The following is an 18,906-nucleotide window of genomic DNA, read 5'->3' as shown; positions in this document are numbered from 1 at the left end:
CACATATGATATAACAAAAATGAATTATAACAAGGGAGATCTATGCTATGGTCAACACCTTTGTTGTAACAAAAATGAATTATAACAAGGGAGAGCTGTACTATGGTCAACAAATATGTTATAACAACAGGAATTATGACAAGGGAGAGCCATACTATAGTTGATACCTGTGTTATATCAAAAATGTAACAAGAGAGAGCCATACTATGGTCACCACCTGTTATAACAAAAATGAACTGTATTATAGACTATGCCTATATTATCATAAAGGGCATTAAAACAAGGGAGAGATGTATTATGGTCCATCCTTGTTATAAGACAGAGCATTACAGCAAGGGAGAACTGCATTATTGTCCACACCTGCATTATAATACAGTGCATTATAACAAGGGAAAGCTGTATTATGGTATAGGTCTGTTCATATTTGATTTACAGATATGAACATTACAGCATTCTTCAATTCATTGTTTCAGATTCTGTTTGCCACTGAGACATTTGCCATGGGTGTGAACATGCCCGCTAAGACTGTTGTGTTTGATTCCATCAGAAAACATGATGGATCTAATTTCCGCAACCTTGTTCCCGGGGAATATGTCCAGATGGCAGGCAGAGCAGGAAGGCGTGGTCTTGACACTACTGGCACAGTCATTATTTTGTGTAAGGGGGATATCCCAGAAATGGCTGATCTGCATAAAATGATGCTGGTAAAAGTTCTTACCTTTGTTTTAACAGCTAGTGAGATATCTGTGAAGCCGACTTCACTTTGGCACATATTGATAGCTGCCTTAATTCTCAATTGAATCCATTGAAATTATCTTAAATGTCTTAATCATGTGTTGTTTTTAATTATAAAACTTTCTTTTACGGACTTAGAAACATACATAAAAAGCAACTTCTTTTTTATTTGATTTATATTTTTTAAAACTTCACCCTCTTTATAAAATAGTTGACTCTGTAAAATACAGTAGTTAGTTGAAAGTGAAAATGGTTCCCTACAGATAGTCAATATGCCCACCATGGCTGTCATTTCAATATTTATTGCTGCTATTCCTAAATGGATGATGATATTGACATTGGATTTTCACTGAAAGATTTATTATGATGTCTGTTTGTTCCTAAATCCAATATGCTGCCATTATGGTCATTTCAGAAATCCATTTCCAGGCATGTTAACAGGTTAACATCATTTTTAGGTACTGCATGTAATCACCCTTATATTACCCATATAAGTGAAGATTCTTTTCCATACATTTTGACTTACGAAGATCGGGGTTGGGGGATGAGGAGTTGAGCACACACAAAAAACCTTATAAAATTTTCTGGTTTTGTTTACTCATTTTCAGAAAATTGCTGAGAACTACATATAGTTTTTTTGTGCCAAATTAGGTTAAATTATATTAGAAAAACTAATTAGACATGTATAAAATAACTTAGAAAGAACAAAGGTACAGCTAGCTGATTGTATATGGATGGATGTTATGTATCATACAAAGATGATATTATAGAAACCTATTTTGCAAACAAAAATATGTACTGGAGGGTCTATAAATGAACTGACCAGTTTGGCAGTTTTGAACAACAGTTTTAGTTTATAAGCTTGTAAATTTATAATAAATGAATATAATTTATATGGTAAATTGTTTAAAGATGGAATGACCTGCAAGAAATCATTCTCATTGGGGGGTTTTCTCCATAGAAACAGGATCTTCACACAAATGGATATTTGCAATGATAGTAGTGGATTATAATTTGTTCCCTGTTTAAGGGCAAGCCTACCAAGTTGGAGTCACAGTTCCGACTGACATATTCCATGATTCTGAACTTACTTCGAGTGGAGAAACTCCGAGTTGAGGATATGATCAAGAGGAGCTTCTCTGAATACCACAGTCAGAAGGACATGTCCAAGAACAAGCAGGCATTAGATGAACTGCAGATAAAGCTGAAAGACATGCAAGACATAGAGTGTTACATGTGTGCCATTGATCTTGAAGCTTATTGGGAAGCATGTAGAGATTACAAACATTTGAAGGAGCACCTGCAGGTAAATGTATTATATTGTTGTCCCCCATCAGTTAGAGAGAAATTGGATACCGTATATACTCGCGTATAAGCCAAATAATTTACGAAAAATTAAAGGCCTGGAAGAAGGGGTTGGCTTATCTGCGGGTCAATGTCTAAACTTGAGTTTTTAGATCTTTTTGTTGACTACTGTAACGGATATAAATCTTGGGACAAGAAACAGTAATTTGTTCCGTGTCCTAAGATATAGGCATGTAAAAAAAAAAAAATTTCGGTAACCCAACATTTATTAAACTTTTATAAAGTACTATCATTGGTTTTGTTATTATTTTGCCCGTGCATATTTTCTTTTTTCTCCAAGATGAAATTAAATAAAGGTAAATATAGACTTCATAATTTGCGCGGGAGACCAGGCTGAACTATAATGTACAGTACTTACACTTTGCAAAGCATGCATAGCATCACTTAACCCTTTACCTCATACAACCGTCTTTGGACGCCTCTACAAAAGTCGCATCGAAGCGACTTTTGACACTTCTACAAAAGTCCCATGGAAGTGCCTTTTGACATCGGCTGTAAACATCAGTCATTTTAAGCCGGTTTTCGTAGTGCCACCTTCAGGGAAAACCCCTTATTAGATACTACATTCATCTCAGCGAATGACAATTACGTCAGATCACGTGGTCACTGTTTATGTACTGGTCGATATCTGCTATTTAAAGTAACTGGGTCGCAATCTCCACTCTCCAAAATGGCGGTTGCAGATTTCATTCAATACTTACGAAGTTTTCATGATTAGAATCACAACTATGAAAGATTCAATATTCTAGGTAAAGGCTCTGATACTGATATAGGCTGCAATTAGTTTTTATAAATTATCAAATTTAGATGACTTAGTGATGTAGACACAGACGAAAAACTTGTAAATTTCGAGTATGAGAAATGGCAGCAACAGTTGGTCACACGGCCTCACTGACATGACGGTGAGCGAGTTCTCTCCAGATTTTAAAGCACATAACAAATTCTTCCATGATAAATAATTACACAGCTATAACAATCGGACTTTGCTCTTAAATTGTTCCACATATAATAGATGTGTACCAAAAATGTAAAATGGTTATAATTGCTGTTAAACGTAACATACACTACATTGCTTAATATTTCACAGGCAAGCTATGAGTATGCGGTCGACTAGGTAACGTGTTCTATTTATAGCGAGCTGCACTTTGCCTCTATGCTCTATGAGATAAAGGGTTAAATCCTTATTTATTCCTAATCATATCAGATGCAGATTTTGCTTTATTCATTACTTCACCCAAATTGAATTCTTCCATATAATATTTCAGCTAGTCCTTAATAGCTGTTTCATTTACGTTGAATCACGTGCTCACGAGTTACTCATTTTCAATGATATAAGCGATCCTACAAATTGAGGTCAATGTAGGTATGTGAGAAAGCATGCCAGTAGCTTCTCGTGGGTCGGTGGTTCTTTCTGGGGTTTTCCCGGGTTCTTCCTCCACCATTAATACTGGCCGCCATATATAGCCTATCGTGTGCTGAAAAATGGCGTTAAACCCAACAACAACAACAACAACAACAACAAATTGAGGTAATATTTTAAAAAGGTATGCATGTTTAATTGTACAAGGCACATAACCAGCATAATTTACATGTTCAGGAGGAGTGGTAATAATAAAGGCTAAAATTCTCATAGAGATCAACTAAGATCAACATCAGTCAATTTTAGTTTGGTGCTTTGACTGAACAGACATCATAACTTTCCACACAATGGAAAGCTTGATGTTTCGGCGTCTCTTTTGTTGATAATCGGCAAATTTGTCTTTCATTTTGCGACAGCAGTACAGGCCAGTTAATCATTAAAACCCTGAAACTGGCTTGTGTTAAGAGGGAATTTTGACTGGCAACTATACCAATACACTGATGTGTAATTGCCTTTTACTCCATAATATTAGCACGATTACCGTAATTTTGTAAAACGGGGTGTAAGGCATACCTATGAACTTTTCAAAAGCCAAGTAGGGAGACAGAATATTACAAAAAAGAGATTGGGACCTAAAATCGGGAGTCTTTTTTGTGGCATTTTTAAAGCTTTGTTTTCACTTTATATTGATCGATGATCCTGGTCCAATATGCGTGAAATTTGCAAAAATACTCACCGTTTCTCCCTGTGATGTGACATATTTTCTCCCAGGTCCTGCCCTAGTTTCATATTCTGGTCAGCTGTGGTCAAACTGCACAATAGCTAAAGATTAGTCTTAAACAAGCAAGAAAGCTAGCGTGACTAATTAAAAGTTAATCCTTAATGATGCAACTACATTGTGAAAATGAATGGCCCTCCGTCATAATTCAAAGAAACCATGTTCTACACTATTGTTGAACTAAAGGTACCAAAATAGACAGCTTCATGGTACCTTACATGTGGCAACTATTTTCCCCTCTTAGTATATCAAGCCTTATTCCTTTATTATCAACTTGTAAAGCATTTAGTATTGTTTATTATAAAATATGTATTATGAATTAGTTTTTTGATGACACATTTGCTGAGTGGTATGCATTTTCATTCCATCTTTTAATTTAACCGTGGTAGTTAACATTGTTATATACAGTATAAAAATGCCAGGTGTTCACTCGTGTAAGTTTCTTTCATGGGAATGGTGCTATAGCATATGGAGTTTTAGCATTCATAGTGATCACTATTGGGATTGAAATTAATTGTGGATGACTTTTTTTTGTTGTTTTTTTAAATTTTTTTATTGTTGTAGAATAAAAAAAATCATTAATTTACTTGAATACTGTTTAAACTTAACATTCTGTTAGTGAAGAAGTGAATTCTTTCTAGTAAAGTAATTATTTTGTCACAACAATAATTCACAGGTAATACAGCAGAACATGTAGGACTTTTCTTGTTTAGAAGAAATAAAAATCGAAGACATAATGTAATAATCGAGAGATCTTTGCAAAAATCGGAGGATGTGAAATCAGGAGGTAGGCGTGGAGCGACCCCAAAATTTGGGAGGTTTTTTTCTCCTTCCTGGCGTGAAAGTTGACAGGTACGATGTAAGGTTGCTTACATCAAAGCAAAGTAAAACACATCTTTTACAGTATTAGCATAATTTTCGAAGCATTATTTATGAAACTTCATTATTGTGTTTTGGAAATATCATTAAAATTTAGCACAATGGTACCCATGATTTGACTCCATGGGATGTGCTTAATTCAGCACGCAATCAGACCTACAATGTACATGCGGTGGCACCATTATATAAATGCGTACAGTAACCGAATTGCAAGTGTTGAATTGAACCGTATTGTCGTTCATTTTGTTGTCAAACTGGGATTACATTTTAATGAGTTAGATATTTACAATTTCAAAGCAAAGCAAAATGTAATTACTGGTGCACTGATATAAAATGTCCAATGCAATAATGCATAAACAAAAAATAATCAAGTCAAAAGGGAAAGGTAGTGTTACAGCAACTCGTGATTGCTAAATTCTTGTCATCGTTCGATCAGATTATACACAACTATAAATTATGCAGAAACAATAAGAAAACAGAAAATTAAATAAATTACTTAAGTATACATGTAATTTTTATTAAATATAAGTTTGCTTAAATAAACGCATTTAGAACTTACCTCATGCATATTGAGATGTCTCAAAGTTGTGGGTCGGTTTATACGTGGGTCATGCACTTTTTAATGTCTATACCTGTTCAGTTTTGGGGGGTCGGCTTATACGCATATGGGCTTATATGTGAGTATATATGGTAAATATGATAAATCTTTTATATTTTTTCATCATTCTTTCCTTCAATCCTTCTTCAGGAGTGGGTTGAACTTGCAAAAATTTAGCAGGTCACAATGATGTCAAATCAGAATTGCTCTCCTTTTTAGCTCACCGGGTTCTAAGACCAAGTGAGCTAATGAATGGTCCTTTTTGCATCATCCAGCATGCTTTGTCTGTCATCCTGTTTAAATATTCTGGTCCAAAAAATCCATGACTGATTTGTGTATGATTTTAGAGTGAGCATGGCATTTAAGCCTTTCATATTTCTTCAGTGGATGATGATCAATCATTCAATATGGCCTCATTACTAAAATAGAAAAACCACAAACCACTTAATAGAATCTGACCAAGTGAGACTAAAGTATCCTGGCATAGATGGTTTTAAATTTCTAAATAAAATCATGCAGATGTACGATCAGACATGACCACCTTTACTTAAATTAGAAATAGAAACATATTTTTAATGACTTCTTTTCAAAAACCTTTTTTGACCAAATAGGATTTCATCCGGATGCAAAGGCTATTCATTCAGATTTATGCAAATGAAGTCAGTCCAACATCAGATAGAGCAACAATTACTAAAAAAAATTAAAAACCTTAAATGACTTTCAGAAACTTCTCAGCAGAGTTAGACCAGATATGAGAAATAATTTTGTGCATTTGAAGTCAGTTTGCCAACAAAATATGGCAGTCATTACTAAAAATACAGTATCTTTAAATAACATTTCAGTGTGTGTGTGTGTTTTGTGTGACAGTTTATAGTGATGTCTAACACTGGAGCATCATGCCAGAGATATGTAGCATGATGTCCCACCCAGACACATTATCCTGACATCAGGCTGACCAGTCCTAATGCTAACCTCTTAATGCTGAGCACCAAGCAAGGCAGCTGCTAGGACCATTCTTATAAGTCTTTGGTATAACTTGGCCGGGGTTCAAACCCGCGACCTTCTGTATCCGATGATGCTCTAGCCATTAGGCCACTGGAGTGGTAATAAGTAACATTTCAAAAACTATATCAGAGAATTTGACTAGATTTAATGGAAAGCATCTTGGCATAAATGGCTTATAAATTTGTGCAAAATGATGCCAAGCTGCCATACAAAATTTGCTGTTAGGAAAAATAGACTTTTTAAAAAATATCTGAAAAAAGCACTTAACAGAATTTTGGAGAAAGCATCTTAACTTGAAAGCCCTTCATATTTATACAAATGATGCTGATCCACCATCAAATATGGTCACCTTTGCTGAAAATTGAGAAACATAAAGAACTTGATCGTAATGGTGTGGAACAGAGTTGACTAACTTTGATAGCATTCTGGTACAGAGGCCTTATAGTATTAGTCAAATGATGCTGCTGTGCAGTTAAGTACGTGTGACTATATAAAATCTAGAGAAATCTTGAAATAGTTATTATCATTAGATGCAATCAGTAATGTTATAAAAAAGTTCTACGAAAAGCATCCTATTGCCATAGATCTCTTTGCTAATGCTGTTTTTTGCACTTGGTTATTAGGCACATGTCAGCTAAGTGAGCAATTTCAGGACCACCTGGGCCTCTTGTTATAATAATTCAGTATACCAATAATTTTGTATCCATAGCAACACAAGCAGTTTACATAATATGATCTTTTTATACATGATTGACTGGAGAAAATAATCTGAACGGTTATTTAAGGCCAAATTGGGTTTGGAGGGCGGCTTATTTCATTATATAAAATTTCTCAGCCTCGGGTAATTAGACAGAGTAGGTCCCTGAGTACCGGTAGTATATTTAAGAATAAGAAATGACATTTAATGTATTATTATGCCCTGCCACAAATGTTTTCCAAAACGACCTCAGTGATGCCTTTAATCCTTTCAGAAAATCATACCTCAGTGTGTTAATTCCTTCTCCTGTTGGGTTTCCTCACTGTGGATCTCATTATCTTGGTTCACCTGTTTATGTGATTATCACAAATGATTTGTCTTAGATCTCAGTTTGTAAGATCTCAAACATAAGATCACAGACCCAGTCTGACTCGCGCATCATCTGCCCAGACACAGTTCTAAGCTTTGTTTGTAATTACTGTAAATGAGACAAAGAACACAACCCTTTAACAGTGACAAATAAAATCAGGACAACGAATCTCCCAAACTAGTATTAATGATGTAGACAAAGAACTCACCCCTTGCATTATGGATTATCTCTAAAGATAAATTATATTCTGTACTGCCACATTGAAGTATTTTAGAAAGATTTCTTATAATGAAATTATTGGTGTATATTGCATTTTCATAAATATTAAAGAAACAATACAAACATCTGAACTGACTCAATTCTTCCAGGACTTTTTCCATTAAAGGAAGAATGGTTAATCTGAACTGGTCACATGACCTCAACACTACACTGATAGTTAGTGACATGTGCTGAAGCCTAGTTTACAGTCTGTAAGAAATGACACTTACCTGCATGTCCTGCCAAATTTAGGAAACTGGTAGACAGCCTCATTTTGTTTTTGTTTTAAACTTTCTTTACTTTTTAAGCTGTTGTGGTTACAAAGGATTAAATAAAGTTCAGTGGTATTTGTCTGTTTTTTTCTATACAGATATTCTTAGCACTGTTGTTTAGAATACTCTGCATATGGTTGGAGGACTCTCCTAAGTAGCCATGTTTACAAAGGATTAAATCAGGGTTAGTGGTCTGTGATTTGGTCAAGGATAGCACTGTTGAATTGCATATTTTTCCTTAAATTCATGGTCACTGGTACCATTCCTCAGGTGGATTCTCATGATAGGCATAATATAATAAAATTGATTTGTGCATTTTGATTATGGTTGTAAATGACAGGTGGTTCCTTAAAGCAGAGGTTGCTTAAGACAGGTTTTACTGTACATGTAAGTAATTAATGATTAAATAATTAATTATTTACAAATGTCAATTTTCCTTTTCAGAGTGTGGTCATTACTCATCCAACAGCTTTGAAGGCCTTGTCACCTGGTCGAGTGGTGGTTGTTAATAATGATTCTCACAGAAATGCCCTTGGTGTTGTTTTGAAGTTCTTCTTAGGACTGAAAAATGAAAAACTTTTCACCTGTCTTGTGATATGTGATAAAAACGTTAAAGAAAACACCAAGGAAAATGTTGATGAAGACAAAGGCAAAATTAACTTCAGCAATGATGTTCAGCCAATGACTAACGTGGGGTTATTTATTCCGGAAGGCCCTTGCTGGCATGATGTTGTTGATCTCAGTGGTGACCAGATTAGTGTCATTACCACAAAGACAATAAAAGTCGAAGTTGATAAAATTATAAATGATTTCAAGAAGAGAAGTCAACCAAGGTTCAAGTGAGTAATCAGTGATCTGTATGTATTAAAGATCAATTCGGTATATTCTGCACAAGTTGTATTAGTCTAATGTGCCATGAAATATATTTCATTTTGGGTAAACTTTTTTTTTGGGGGGGGATTTCAAGATTGCTATCCACAACAGTATTTTATGTCTGAAACCCGATAATCCATCTGTGCAGACAATATATTCCATTTTTCCAGACACAAGTTTAAGTAACTGTGAAAGTTTATTTATTTTTGGTTAATACACATTCTGAAATATAGAGTGTATAATGTTATGATGCCCATCCGTCCATCTGTTACCTTTTTCATTTTAAAACAATAACTTTAGTTTTGCACCATCTACCTTTTTCAGACTTTGTGGATGGCTTGCACCTGAGGCAAGAGAGACACCAATTGATTTTGGGTTCAGTAGGTCAAAGGTTAATGTGACAGTAATAAAAAAAGGAAAATCTACACTACATATTTTAACCAAACTCCATATATTACATGCACTGTATACTTTTGCTTTTAACAAAATTGTTGCAAAACCATGAGATAATTCTAAAAAGACGTATTTAAAATGAATTCACAGTACCCTCAGCAGCTCTGATTTTGGTATCAAGTGGTCTTAAGGAGTAAACCAGAGGCCCAGGGTAGAGACTATTTACATTAGATGGGCAAACAGTTACTCTTGCATAGAACCTAAAAAATAAATCTGGCTTAACAGACATCTTTATACGAAGGACACTTGTTAATAAATCATGACATTTACAAATTTTATTTCCTAATTTTCAAATACAAAATCACCCTGTAAATAGAGTTTCAGCCAGGATGTGCCCTTGCGGGATTTGCATGTATAATGACAAAGTCACACAAGAAAAGAGATTTAATGTGCCAATCATGGATCAACCGAAGCGAAAAAGGCATTATTGAAAAATCTTTAATCTGATGCAGATCAAGCAGTGTCAGAAGTTATCAATATTTGTTTTTGTGAAAATGAATGAAATCCATCAAGTGATCTTTTTCAGTTGCATTTACATTATGCAGTTGGTGCATTATGATTACACCAATGGCCTGCAGAGACCCCGAGTGGCTGAGTGGTCTAGAGCACTCAACATTGCAGATCACTGCTATCTCACCTGTCTCCATGGACTTGAGTCACAGGCTCGGCCAATGTGGGTATGTGAGAAAGCTTGCCATTAGCTTCTCATGGGTCGTTGGTTATTTCTGGGGTTTTCCCTGGTTATTCCTCCACCATTTATACTGGCTGCAATGTATAGCCTATCTTTTGCTGAAAAATGGTGTTAAATCCTATAACAACAACAACAACCAATGGCCTGCTTTATCACATGAAGAGTGCCAATTGGACCAAATTTTGTTAATCCTGGCAGAAACATTGTATATAATAAGGATTTATGTATGTAGAGAGCGACATGATATATTTTGTTTTCTAATTTAAAATATATAGTTATCTTGATAAAAAGGATACATGTTCATAAAGAATTGACATTTATGAATTCTTGTCCCTAATTTCAAGTACATAGTCACCCAGCATATTAAGTATACCTGTTCAGAAATCGTACAAAATTCCTAAATGTAAATTCAAATATATAGTACCCCTGCATATTAAAGACACATGTTCATGAAGAATGACATTCAGGAATTGTATTCCCTAATTTAAAATACAGTTACCTTGAATATAAAGGACATCTGTTTACATAGGACATCTTTTAGGAATTTTGTACCCCCAGTTTTAAATAGTCAGTTTGAAGATAAAGGACACCTGTTTACATAGGACATCTTTTAGGAATTTTGTACCCCAGTTTTAAATAGTGACCCTGGATATAAAGGACATCTGTTTTGCATAGGGTATTCTTTAGGAATTTTGTACCCCAGTTTTAAATAGTCACCCTGGATATAAAGAACACCAATTCATAATGGACAGCATTTAGTAATTTTATTTTCCAATTTCAGATGCATAGTCACATTGTATCTAAAGAACACTTGTTCATAGAGGATGAATTGTTGTGGTCCTTTGTAGACAGATTTCACTGTTTGCATGCCTTTGACTCTTTGTATCTATTTCTTTTATTTTTTTAAAATGAGCCTTGAAATTGTCACACACACTGCATTTTGTTTGCCCCCATTTTGAAATTTATATGTAGATGTGTTTTGTTGAGTACATTGTAAATCAACCAATCAGTTGGTCACCATGATTTAATTTTATGCTCCTGTAACTTTAATTAAGTTTTGAATTTAGTTCCTTTTCTCTGGCTTATTTGTTTCCCCATAGACATACGGCTTGGTATGTATGTGCATCTTGGATGAGTACAGTAACACCTTAACCAAAACTAGGTCATTTTGACCTACATTTAGGACTTTGCTGACTTCAATTTTTGCATTTAGGCCGGTTTCTAAGGCATTGGTCTCAGAGTGATGCAGCTTGGTATGTGCTTGCATTTTGGTCAGACATCATCTACCAAAAATAGGTCACTGTCACATTATTTCACACTTCTAGTACTTTGGTTCTATTTTGCATTTCTGTAAATAACTTGGCCATTATCAGCTACGAAGGTATGTAGATACATCTTTATAAGTACAACAAAGCTATGCCAAACTTTAGTCACTGTGGCCTACATTTTGTGTTTCAGTAACTTGGAGTTAGTTTTGTGTATATGTCAGTTTCTGTTCAGAAGTAGGTCACTGTGACTCTATTTCACAATTCAGTAAAATGGGGTTTTCAGCAAATGAAAAAATGATGCTGATCTGACAGCCAGTATGGCCACAGTTGCAGCCATCTTGAAAATCTTGTTATAGCCACTCCTTGTGAATGGCTGGCTAAATCAGTATAGGGTTTAATCAAAAGATTTATTATGATATCTAGCTGGTCTTAAATGAAAATGATACCAGTCTTAACATCCAGGTTGGATTCCCTGTTGGGCATCTAGAAAATGTTATTGCTTCTCCTTCTGAATGGACAGTCATATTGACATATGGTTTCTGTCAAAAGATCTCTAATGATGTCAAGTTCTGAATGATCTCATTACTCAGCATTTAAAGGAAGAAATGACGTTATCCTATATTTCTGATGTTTTTTCAGCTATTAGAGTGTCACTCATTTCGAGAGATGTTTGGTTTTATTTGTCTGTGTAATTTTAAATCTTTTCCATCAGTGGTACTCCCCAGAAATGAGGTTTTTCTCCTCTTCCAGGTAAATTTAAATCAAATAGCCTTTAATTTTGTAGATAGGTTATTTGTGCAAGTTCAGTAAAAAAAGAAATGAATATATGAATGAATGCAATTTTACAGTATTGGAATAACATACATGTTAGAATAAAATTACATATCTTGCCCTCCTGTAGAGGATGTAGTCTGGTAAGATGAAGCTGGATTGAGAAAATAAAAACTATTTCATCTTTATTAATTTACAGAGATGACCCACCTGGTCAGGCAATATCCGTCACAACCCAAGAGCTCCTGCGATTGGCTGAAGCAAATCCAAAGGGCTTGCCAGAATTTGACCTAAATCTGAGAGATATTGAGCTTGTTGAGCAGTTCAGAGCTCTACAGTTTATGAAGGACAAATTTGATATGTATCAGTGTATACATTGCCCAACATTCATGGAACATGTATGTATAGTTAGAAAGCTTTGTGATTTTCATGCTCCACCATAAATATGGAAGGGCATATAGTTTATGGTTGTCTCTCCACATACTTAAGTATGAATGTGTAAATGCAGGAATGATGCAAAATTTGTGTAAATTTGCACACTTGGAGAACAACAATGTGTGAGAATTCATGAAAATTAGTTTGAAGTCATGCATTTAAAATGCTTAGAGCAGGGTCAGATTTGATCTTCTCAGCTGCCTGTTTATGTGCCTTTTGCATATGGCCATTCTGGTCCAATGGTGATCTTTTTCTAGTCGGATCAATGAAAAAGATATCATCTCAAATGAAATAGAATCTTTCCTGCATCACTGGTACAACAGATGATATCTCTTGGCACAGATTCCTCTGGAAAATCCCAAACGAGAACTTATGATCTCCATGGAGGCCAATTCATATGGTTGGGGAGCTCACCAGTTTCCCAGCTTCACCAGTGAGGCCAGAAGATTTACCTTTTCACATTAACCTTCCAGAAATGAAGACATGACAATGTCACCAGCATTGTCCGGTGGAGTGTCTGAATCCAGCAACTGGTTAATTCTTTTGTTTTGTTTTTAGAAAAATTTGGTGGCCCCATTTACAAAGATACTATCAAAGTCTCCATGATTTCAGATACATTCAGGCACTAAAAGACTTTTTGTGATGTTGTGTTGGACCAGTCTGACCTCCAAAAGTACACCATAGCAGCCATCTTGAAAATCTTGTAATCATTGTAGAAAGTCATATCGAAATGAGGTTTTCATCAACAGACTTTAGTTGGTCCTAAAGAAAAATGGTACAGTATGACTCCCAATACTGCATGGTGGCCATCTTGGAAATCTTAATATTGCTTCTCATCTAGAATGGATTGTCGTACCAGCTTGGGGTTTTCACCAAAAGACTTCTTTTAAGTCTCAATGGGTCTATGTAAAAATGGTCCTGATCTGTACATCAGTCTTATATTAAAACATTAATTGCTTATAGCAGTATCACTTAATCCATTCATTTTGAATTTGAAGCATTGTTGAACATTGATAATGGTCATATGACAAGGTTTGAACATTGATAATGGTCACATGACAAGGTTTGAACATTGATAATGGTCACATGACAAGGTAATCATCAAATGGTAATCATATGTCAGATCTACAGAGATATCAAAATGACCATTTAGAATGAGGGAAGTTGCTTCGGGTTCATTGATATTGACTGAACAGTTGATCATGCAACATGAGGTATGGTTGTTATTCCACATGGATTTACAAGTTGTTAAACATAGGAGTTGATGTGAAAATTTGCTGTACAAGTTGACTAACTGTAACTAATGAACTGTGAGGAATATTGATGTATAAAATGGTCCATATGTGCACTGATGCATTGTGGACAGATATATCTCCATATGTGCACTGATGTATTGTGGACAGATATATCTGCAGTAATTTCAGTGTATTAAGAATAGGTGAGATAAAATTAAAAGCACCCATCAATAGTAGTGCAGATATGGGGACTGATTATCAGACTTGGATAGATAGACTTATAAACATCAAGGAAATATTCTTGTACAGTCAAGTGTAAAAAACCGAATTCACAGTTTAATTGCATTCTGTTACAGCCTAGGGGCTTAAACTACGTAACAAGAAAGAACAACAACTAACAAGTTTTGTATGATTAAAAATATAAATTTATTTCCCTGAAATACAAAGTTAAAGAATTAAAAATAACTTAAAGTGGTTAATGAATTTCTAAAATTTCTAAACTGTTATATCAATTCCAGGTAATCCATATACATCCCAAAGGTATTTAAAATGAAAACTGCAGTGTCTTCATGTGCTAACACCACAGAAGAATCAATTTTTAAATCCATATATCCTGGAATTGAATTCATAGTTATTCAAAAGATATTAAGTTCAGAATGTCTCATGGTAAATCCAGAATATTAAGTCCAAAATGTCTTTGAATGTTTCATTATAAATCGAAAAGATATTAATATGTCAGAGTCTTTGAATAAATGTGAAGAACTGTAGGTCCAGTGAATGATATAAAATTAAATAAATAAATCAAGCCTCTTGATAGTCTTTTATGACAAATATCAACTTTAAGAATGTGTGATTGTGCATTCCTTTTTGCTTATATAGAAAGATATATTAAGCTAACAATGCAATAGCTAATATGCAGTTTCTAGAATGTGAGTCCAGGCTTACAGTAGATCATTTTTAATTTCAAGTAACTCGTTTGCAGTCAACAAGCTGTTCCAGTTCTAGCTAATCAGGAACTAGGTTAGTCTGAACTCTTAGCAGTACAAATGTCCTCCTTGGATCATGTGATGTTTACTACATTTATCGACCTTGGAATTTATTACTAAAATAGTACAATATATTATACCTGGTATATCATATGTAATGCTGCAGTCTTAATTGTCTAGATACCAACTTGCTTGCCAGAGCAGGTTCAGTTGTTTGGTTCTTGTGCAAGTGGGCAGAGCATAGTCAATAATTACCGTATTAACTGTGCTTGTAATTGTAGTTAAACAGGCAGTCACTCCATTATTACTTAAAGCTTGTGACTTCATCCATTAAAATCTGTTTTCTAGTGGTGAACATGGATTGAAAGTGGATTTTATGAAGAAAGAATTGAGGAAAAAAAAAAATTAAATAAAACTGATTAATATCAACTGAGCATAGTACCTCTGTTTTGATATCATATAAAAGAATTTTCTTACATTTTGTTTTATGTCTGTTTTGCCTTATCACAGTGACCAATATTTCATAGGTCAAGATCACTTTAGTTTGAATTTGTTTCCTGCATGATTAATGTTTACAGTGGTTACAGGAGACTACTAGAAACTTCATAGTGGTGAGCGATGTCATTATTAATTTTATTCTGATTGTAGTTTAAACAGATTAACAGGAATATGAAGTTGAAAGAGGAATATAAGAGACTGAAATTCCTGCTGTCTGATGAGAGCTTGACACTGTTACCAGAGTACCAACAGAGGATTCAGGTAGGATTCATAATGCCCATTTTGTCTTACCATAGCCAGGTAGGATTCATAGTGCCTATTTGGTCTCACCATAATCAGGTAGGATTCATAGTGTCCATTTTGTCTCACCATAACCAGATAGGATTCATATTGGCCATTTTGTCTTACCATAGCCAGGTAGGATTTACTGTGCCCATTTTGTTTTACCATAACCGGGTAGGATTCATATTGCCTATTTTTCTCACCATAACCAGGTAGGATTCATATGCCCATTTTGTCTCAACATAACCAGGTAGGATTCATATTGCCCATTTTGTCTCACCATAACCAGGTAGGATTCATAATGCCCATTTTGTCTCACCATAACCAGGTAGGATTCATAGTGCCTATTTTGTCTCACCATAACCAGGTAGGACCATATTGCCTATTTTGTCTCACCATAACCAGGTAGGATTCATAATGCCTATTTTGTCTCACCATAACCAGGTAGGATTCATGATGTCCATTTTGTCTCACCATAACCAGGTAGGATTCATAATGCCTATTTTGTCTCACCATAACCAGGTAGGATTCATAGTGCCTATTTTGTCTCACCATAACCAGGTAGGATTCATAGTGCCCATTTTGTCTCACCATAACCAGGTAGGATTCATATTGCCTATTTTGTCTTACCATAGCCAGGTAGGATTTACTGTGCCCATTTTGTTTTACCATAACCGGGTAGGATTCATATTGCCTATTTTTCTCACCATAACCAGGTAGGATTCATAATGCCCATTTTGTCTCACCATAACCAGGTAGGATTCATATTGCCCATTTTGTCTCACCATAACCAGGTAGGATTCATAATGCCCATTTTGTCTCACCATAACCATCTAGGATTCATAATGCCCATTTTGTCTCACCGTAACCAGGTAGGATTCATAGTGCCTATTTTGTCTCACCATAACCAGGTAGGACCACATTGCCTATTTTGTCTCACCATAACCAGGTAGGATTCACAGTGCTCATTTTGTCTCACCATAACCAGGTAGGATTCATATTACCTATTTTGTCTCACCATAACCAGGTAGGATTCATAGTGTCCATTTTGTCTCACCATAACCAGGTAGGATTCATATTGCCTATTTTGTCTCACCATAACCAGGTAGGATTCATATTGCCTATTTTGTCTCACCATAACTAGGTAGGATTCCTAGTGCCCATTTTGTCCCACCATAATCGGTAGGATTCATTTTGTCTCACCATAACCAGACAGAATCTCTGTTGGGGTTAGTATGAGACTCAGAAATCCAAGTTGAGTGGTTATGTTGTTTCTTTTCATTGGGGCTTTGCTGAGAAGTTGACAGATAATGGAATCCAAGATTGGGATTTCCTTTTCTTGGTGGCTTTCCTATTAATTAGGGTTTGCACTGTTTTTGGAAAAAGGTGGTTGAAATTTAGTGGTTACCTTGAAAGATACTTGAATTTGAGGTCAGCTCTAAAAAGATTGGTATTCTAGAAACGTTCTAGAGTTTTGAGACAGACTTTTTTATTTGAGAAACATTCATTTGCTTATATGCGTATCAAGAAATACAAATAGAAGATATGTTAAAATAGTTAGAAACTCAGACTTCCATGAATTTTACTTTCATGTTGGTTTGCTTACATATTCACTAAGACTTCCGGTTGGGTCACTTATTTGTTTGTTAATAACTTAACCTTTTGTGGGATAGCAACCATTGTATGTTGTAACATCAGTTGATGCTGTGATGATTGGGCCGCTTAGGCTGAAAACACATAAGTCAGGTACTTGGCAATGTAAAGCATATCTTCAAACCAAATTCCCACAAGTGCTATACACACAGTATACATGTGTAAGGTCAAGAGACAAATAATGTGCTGAGAGGTTTCTTTAGTTATGTTTGTCCTAAGTTTTATTGATGGTGGGGACATTACTTTTGCTTCGGGCATTGTTGAAAATAGTCTCAGAATGGTATGTTTCAGGCCCAGGTGCATGTAAAATTGCTTAAAATGAGTAGAAACATAATTATAAAATACAGTCTTGTTTTGTTCAGTTAAATTATTGCAGAAATTCCATAGAGCTATCAGAGAATGTTAGATTGCAGGAATTAGACAACTAGGACCTTACAGAGCTACAGCAACCACAGCTAGATCAGTGAAGGAAAGTTGTCTGAAGTGTCTGAATGCAATAATGAAAAGCATAAAAAGCATGAAATATTGACAGTAAGAAAAAATGTTGAAATTTTTTTGCTGAAACTTCAAAATACTCAAGGAGTTTGAAGCCCTGGCAGTGAGACTGCTGACTTCTGATGTAGATGAGATTAGTGCACCTTTACCCCAAATCCCAAATGTCCATTGATCTTCACAGTCTTCTCCCAGTCTTAGTTTAACGAACATTAAGATGTTCCAGAATCTTTGTTTTTGAATGAAAGAAATTAATTCTGAACATTTTGTGGACTCTGCATGCAATAATTGACATTCTTCCAAAGTTTATACACAATTGCAGTGCTTATACTTTACACATAAACCCTTCAGACCACTAACTTATGGTGCTTACACTTCACACATAGATCCGTAAGACCACTAGCTTATGGTGCTTACACTTCACACATAAATCTGTAAGACCACTAGCTTATGATGCTTATACTTCACACATAAATCTGTAAGACCACTAGCTTATGATGCTTATACTTCACACATAAATCTGTAAGACCACTAGCTTATGGTGCTTATACTTCACACATAAATCTGTAAGACCACTAGCTTATGGTGCTTACACTTCACACATAAATCTGTAAGACCACTAGCTTATGATGCTTACACTTCACACATAAATCTGTAAGACCACTAGCTTATGATGCTTATACTTCACACATAAATCTGTAAGACCACTAGCTTATGATGCTTACACTTCACACATAAAATGTTAAGACCACTAGCTTATGATGCTTATACTTCACACATAAACTCTTCACTAGCATAATAATGCTTACACTTCACACATAATCCTCCAGACCACTAATTTGTAGTGCTTACACTTCACACATAAACCCCTCAGACCACTAGCTTTTGCTGTGTACACTTCACACATAAACCCTTAAGACCTCTAGCTTATGATGCTTACATTACCCACAAA

At 35.2% G+C, this 18,906-nt stretch overlaps 1 protein-coding gene across 4 annotated transcripts in view; it reads left to right on the top strand.

Annotated features, from left to right (window-relative positions):
* Positions 1–18,906, top strand: part of LOC149778538 (superkiller complex protein 2-like) — a 120,577-nt gene that overhangs the window by 84,272 nt on the left and 17,399 nt on the right. For all 4 annotated transcript variants that reach the window (XR_016415521.1, XM_089939434.1, XM_089939436.1 and 1 more), the window contains 5 exons: positions 474–704; positions 1,766–2,041; positions 8,762–9,156; positions 12,573–12,771; positions 15,678–15,788. Coding sequence is in view for 3 of the 4 variants with exons in the window: in XM_089939434.1 (XP_089795560.1) it covers positions 474–704; positions 1,766–2,041; positions 8,762–9,156; positions 12,573–12,771; positions 15,678–15,788 (1,212 nt within the window). In the remaining variant the exon portion in view is untranslated. The remainder of the gene's footprint in view (positions 1–473; positions 705–1,765; positions 2,042–8,761; positions 9,157–12,572; positions 12,772–15,677; positions 15,789–18,906) is intronic.

Source organism: Sinohyriopsis cumingii, chromosome 17 (assembly GCF_028554795.1).
Source record: "Sinohyriopsis cumingii isolate HCF-2022 chromosome 17, ASM2855479v2, whole genome shotgun sequence".
Lineage (NCBI taxonomy): Eukaryota > Metazoa > Mollusca > Bivalvia > Unionida > Unionidae > Sinohyriopsis > Sinohyriopsis cumingii.
Note: the sequence above shows the minus strand (reverse complement) of the source record. Positions and strands in the feature narration are given on the sequence as shown.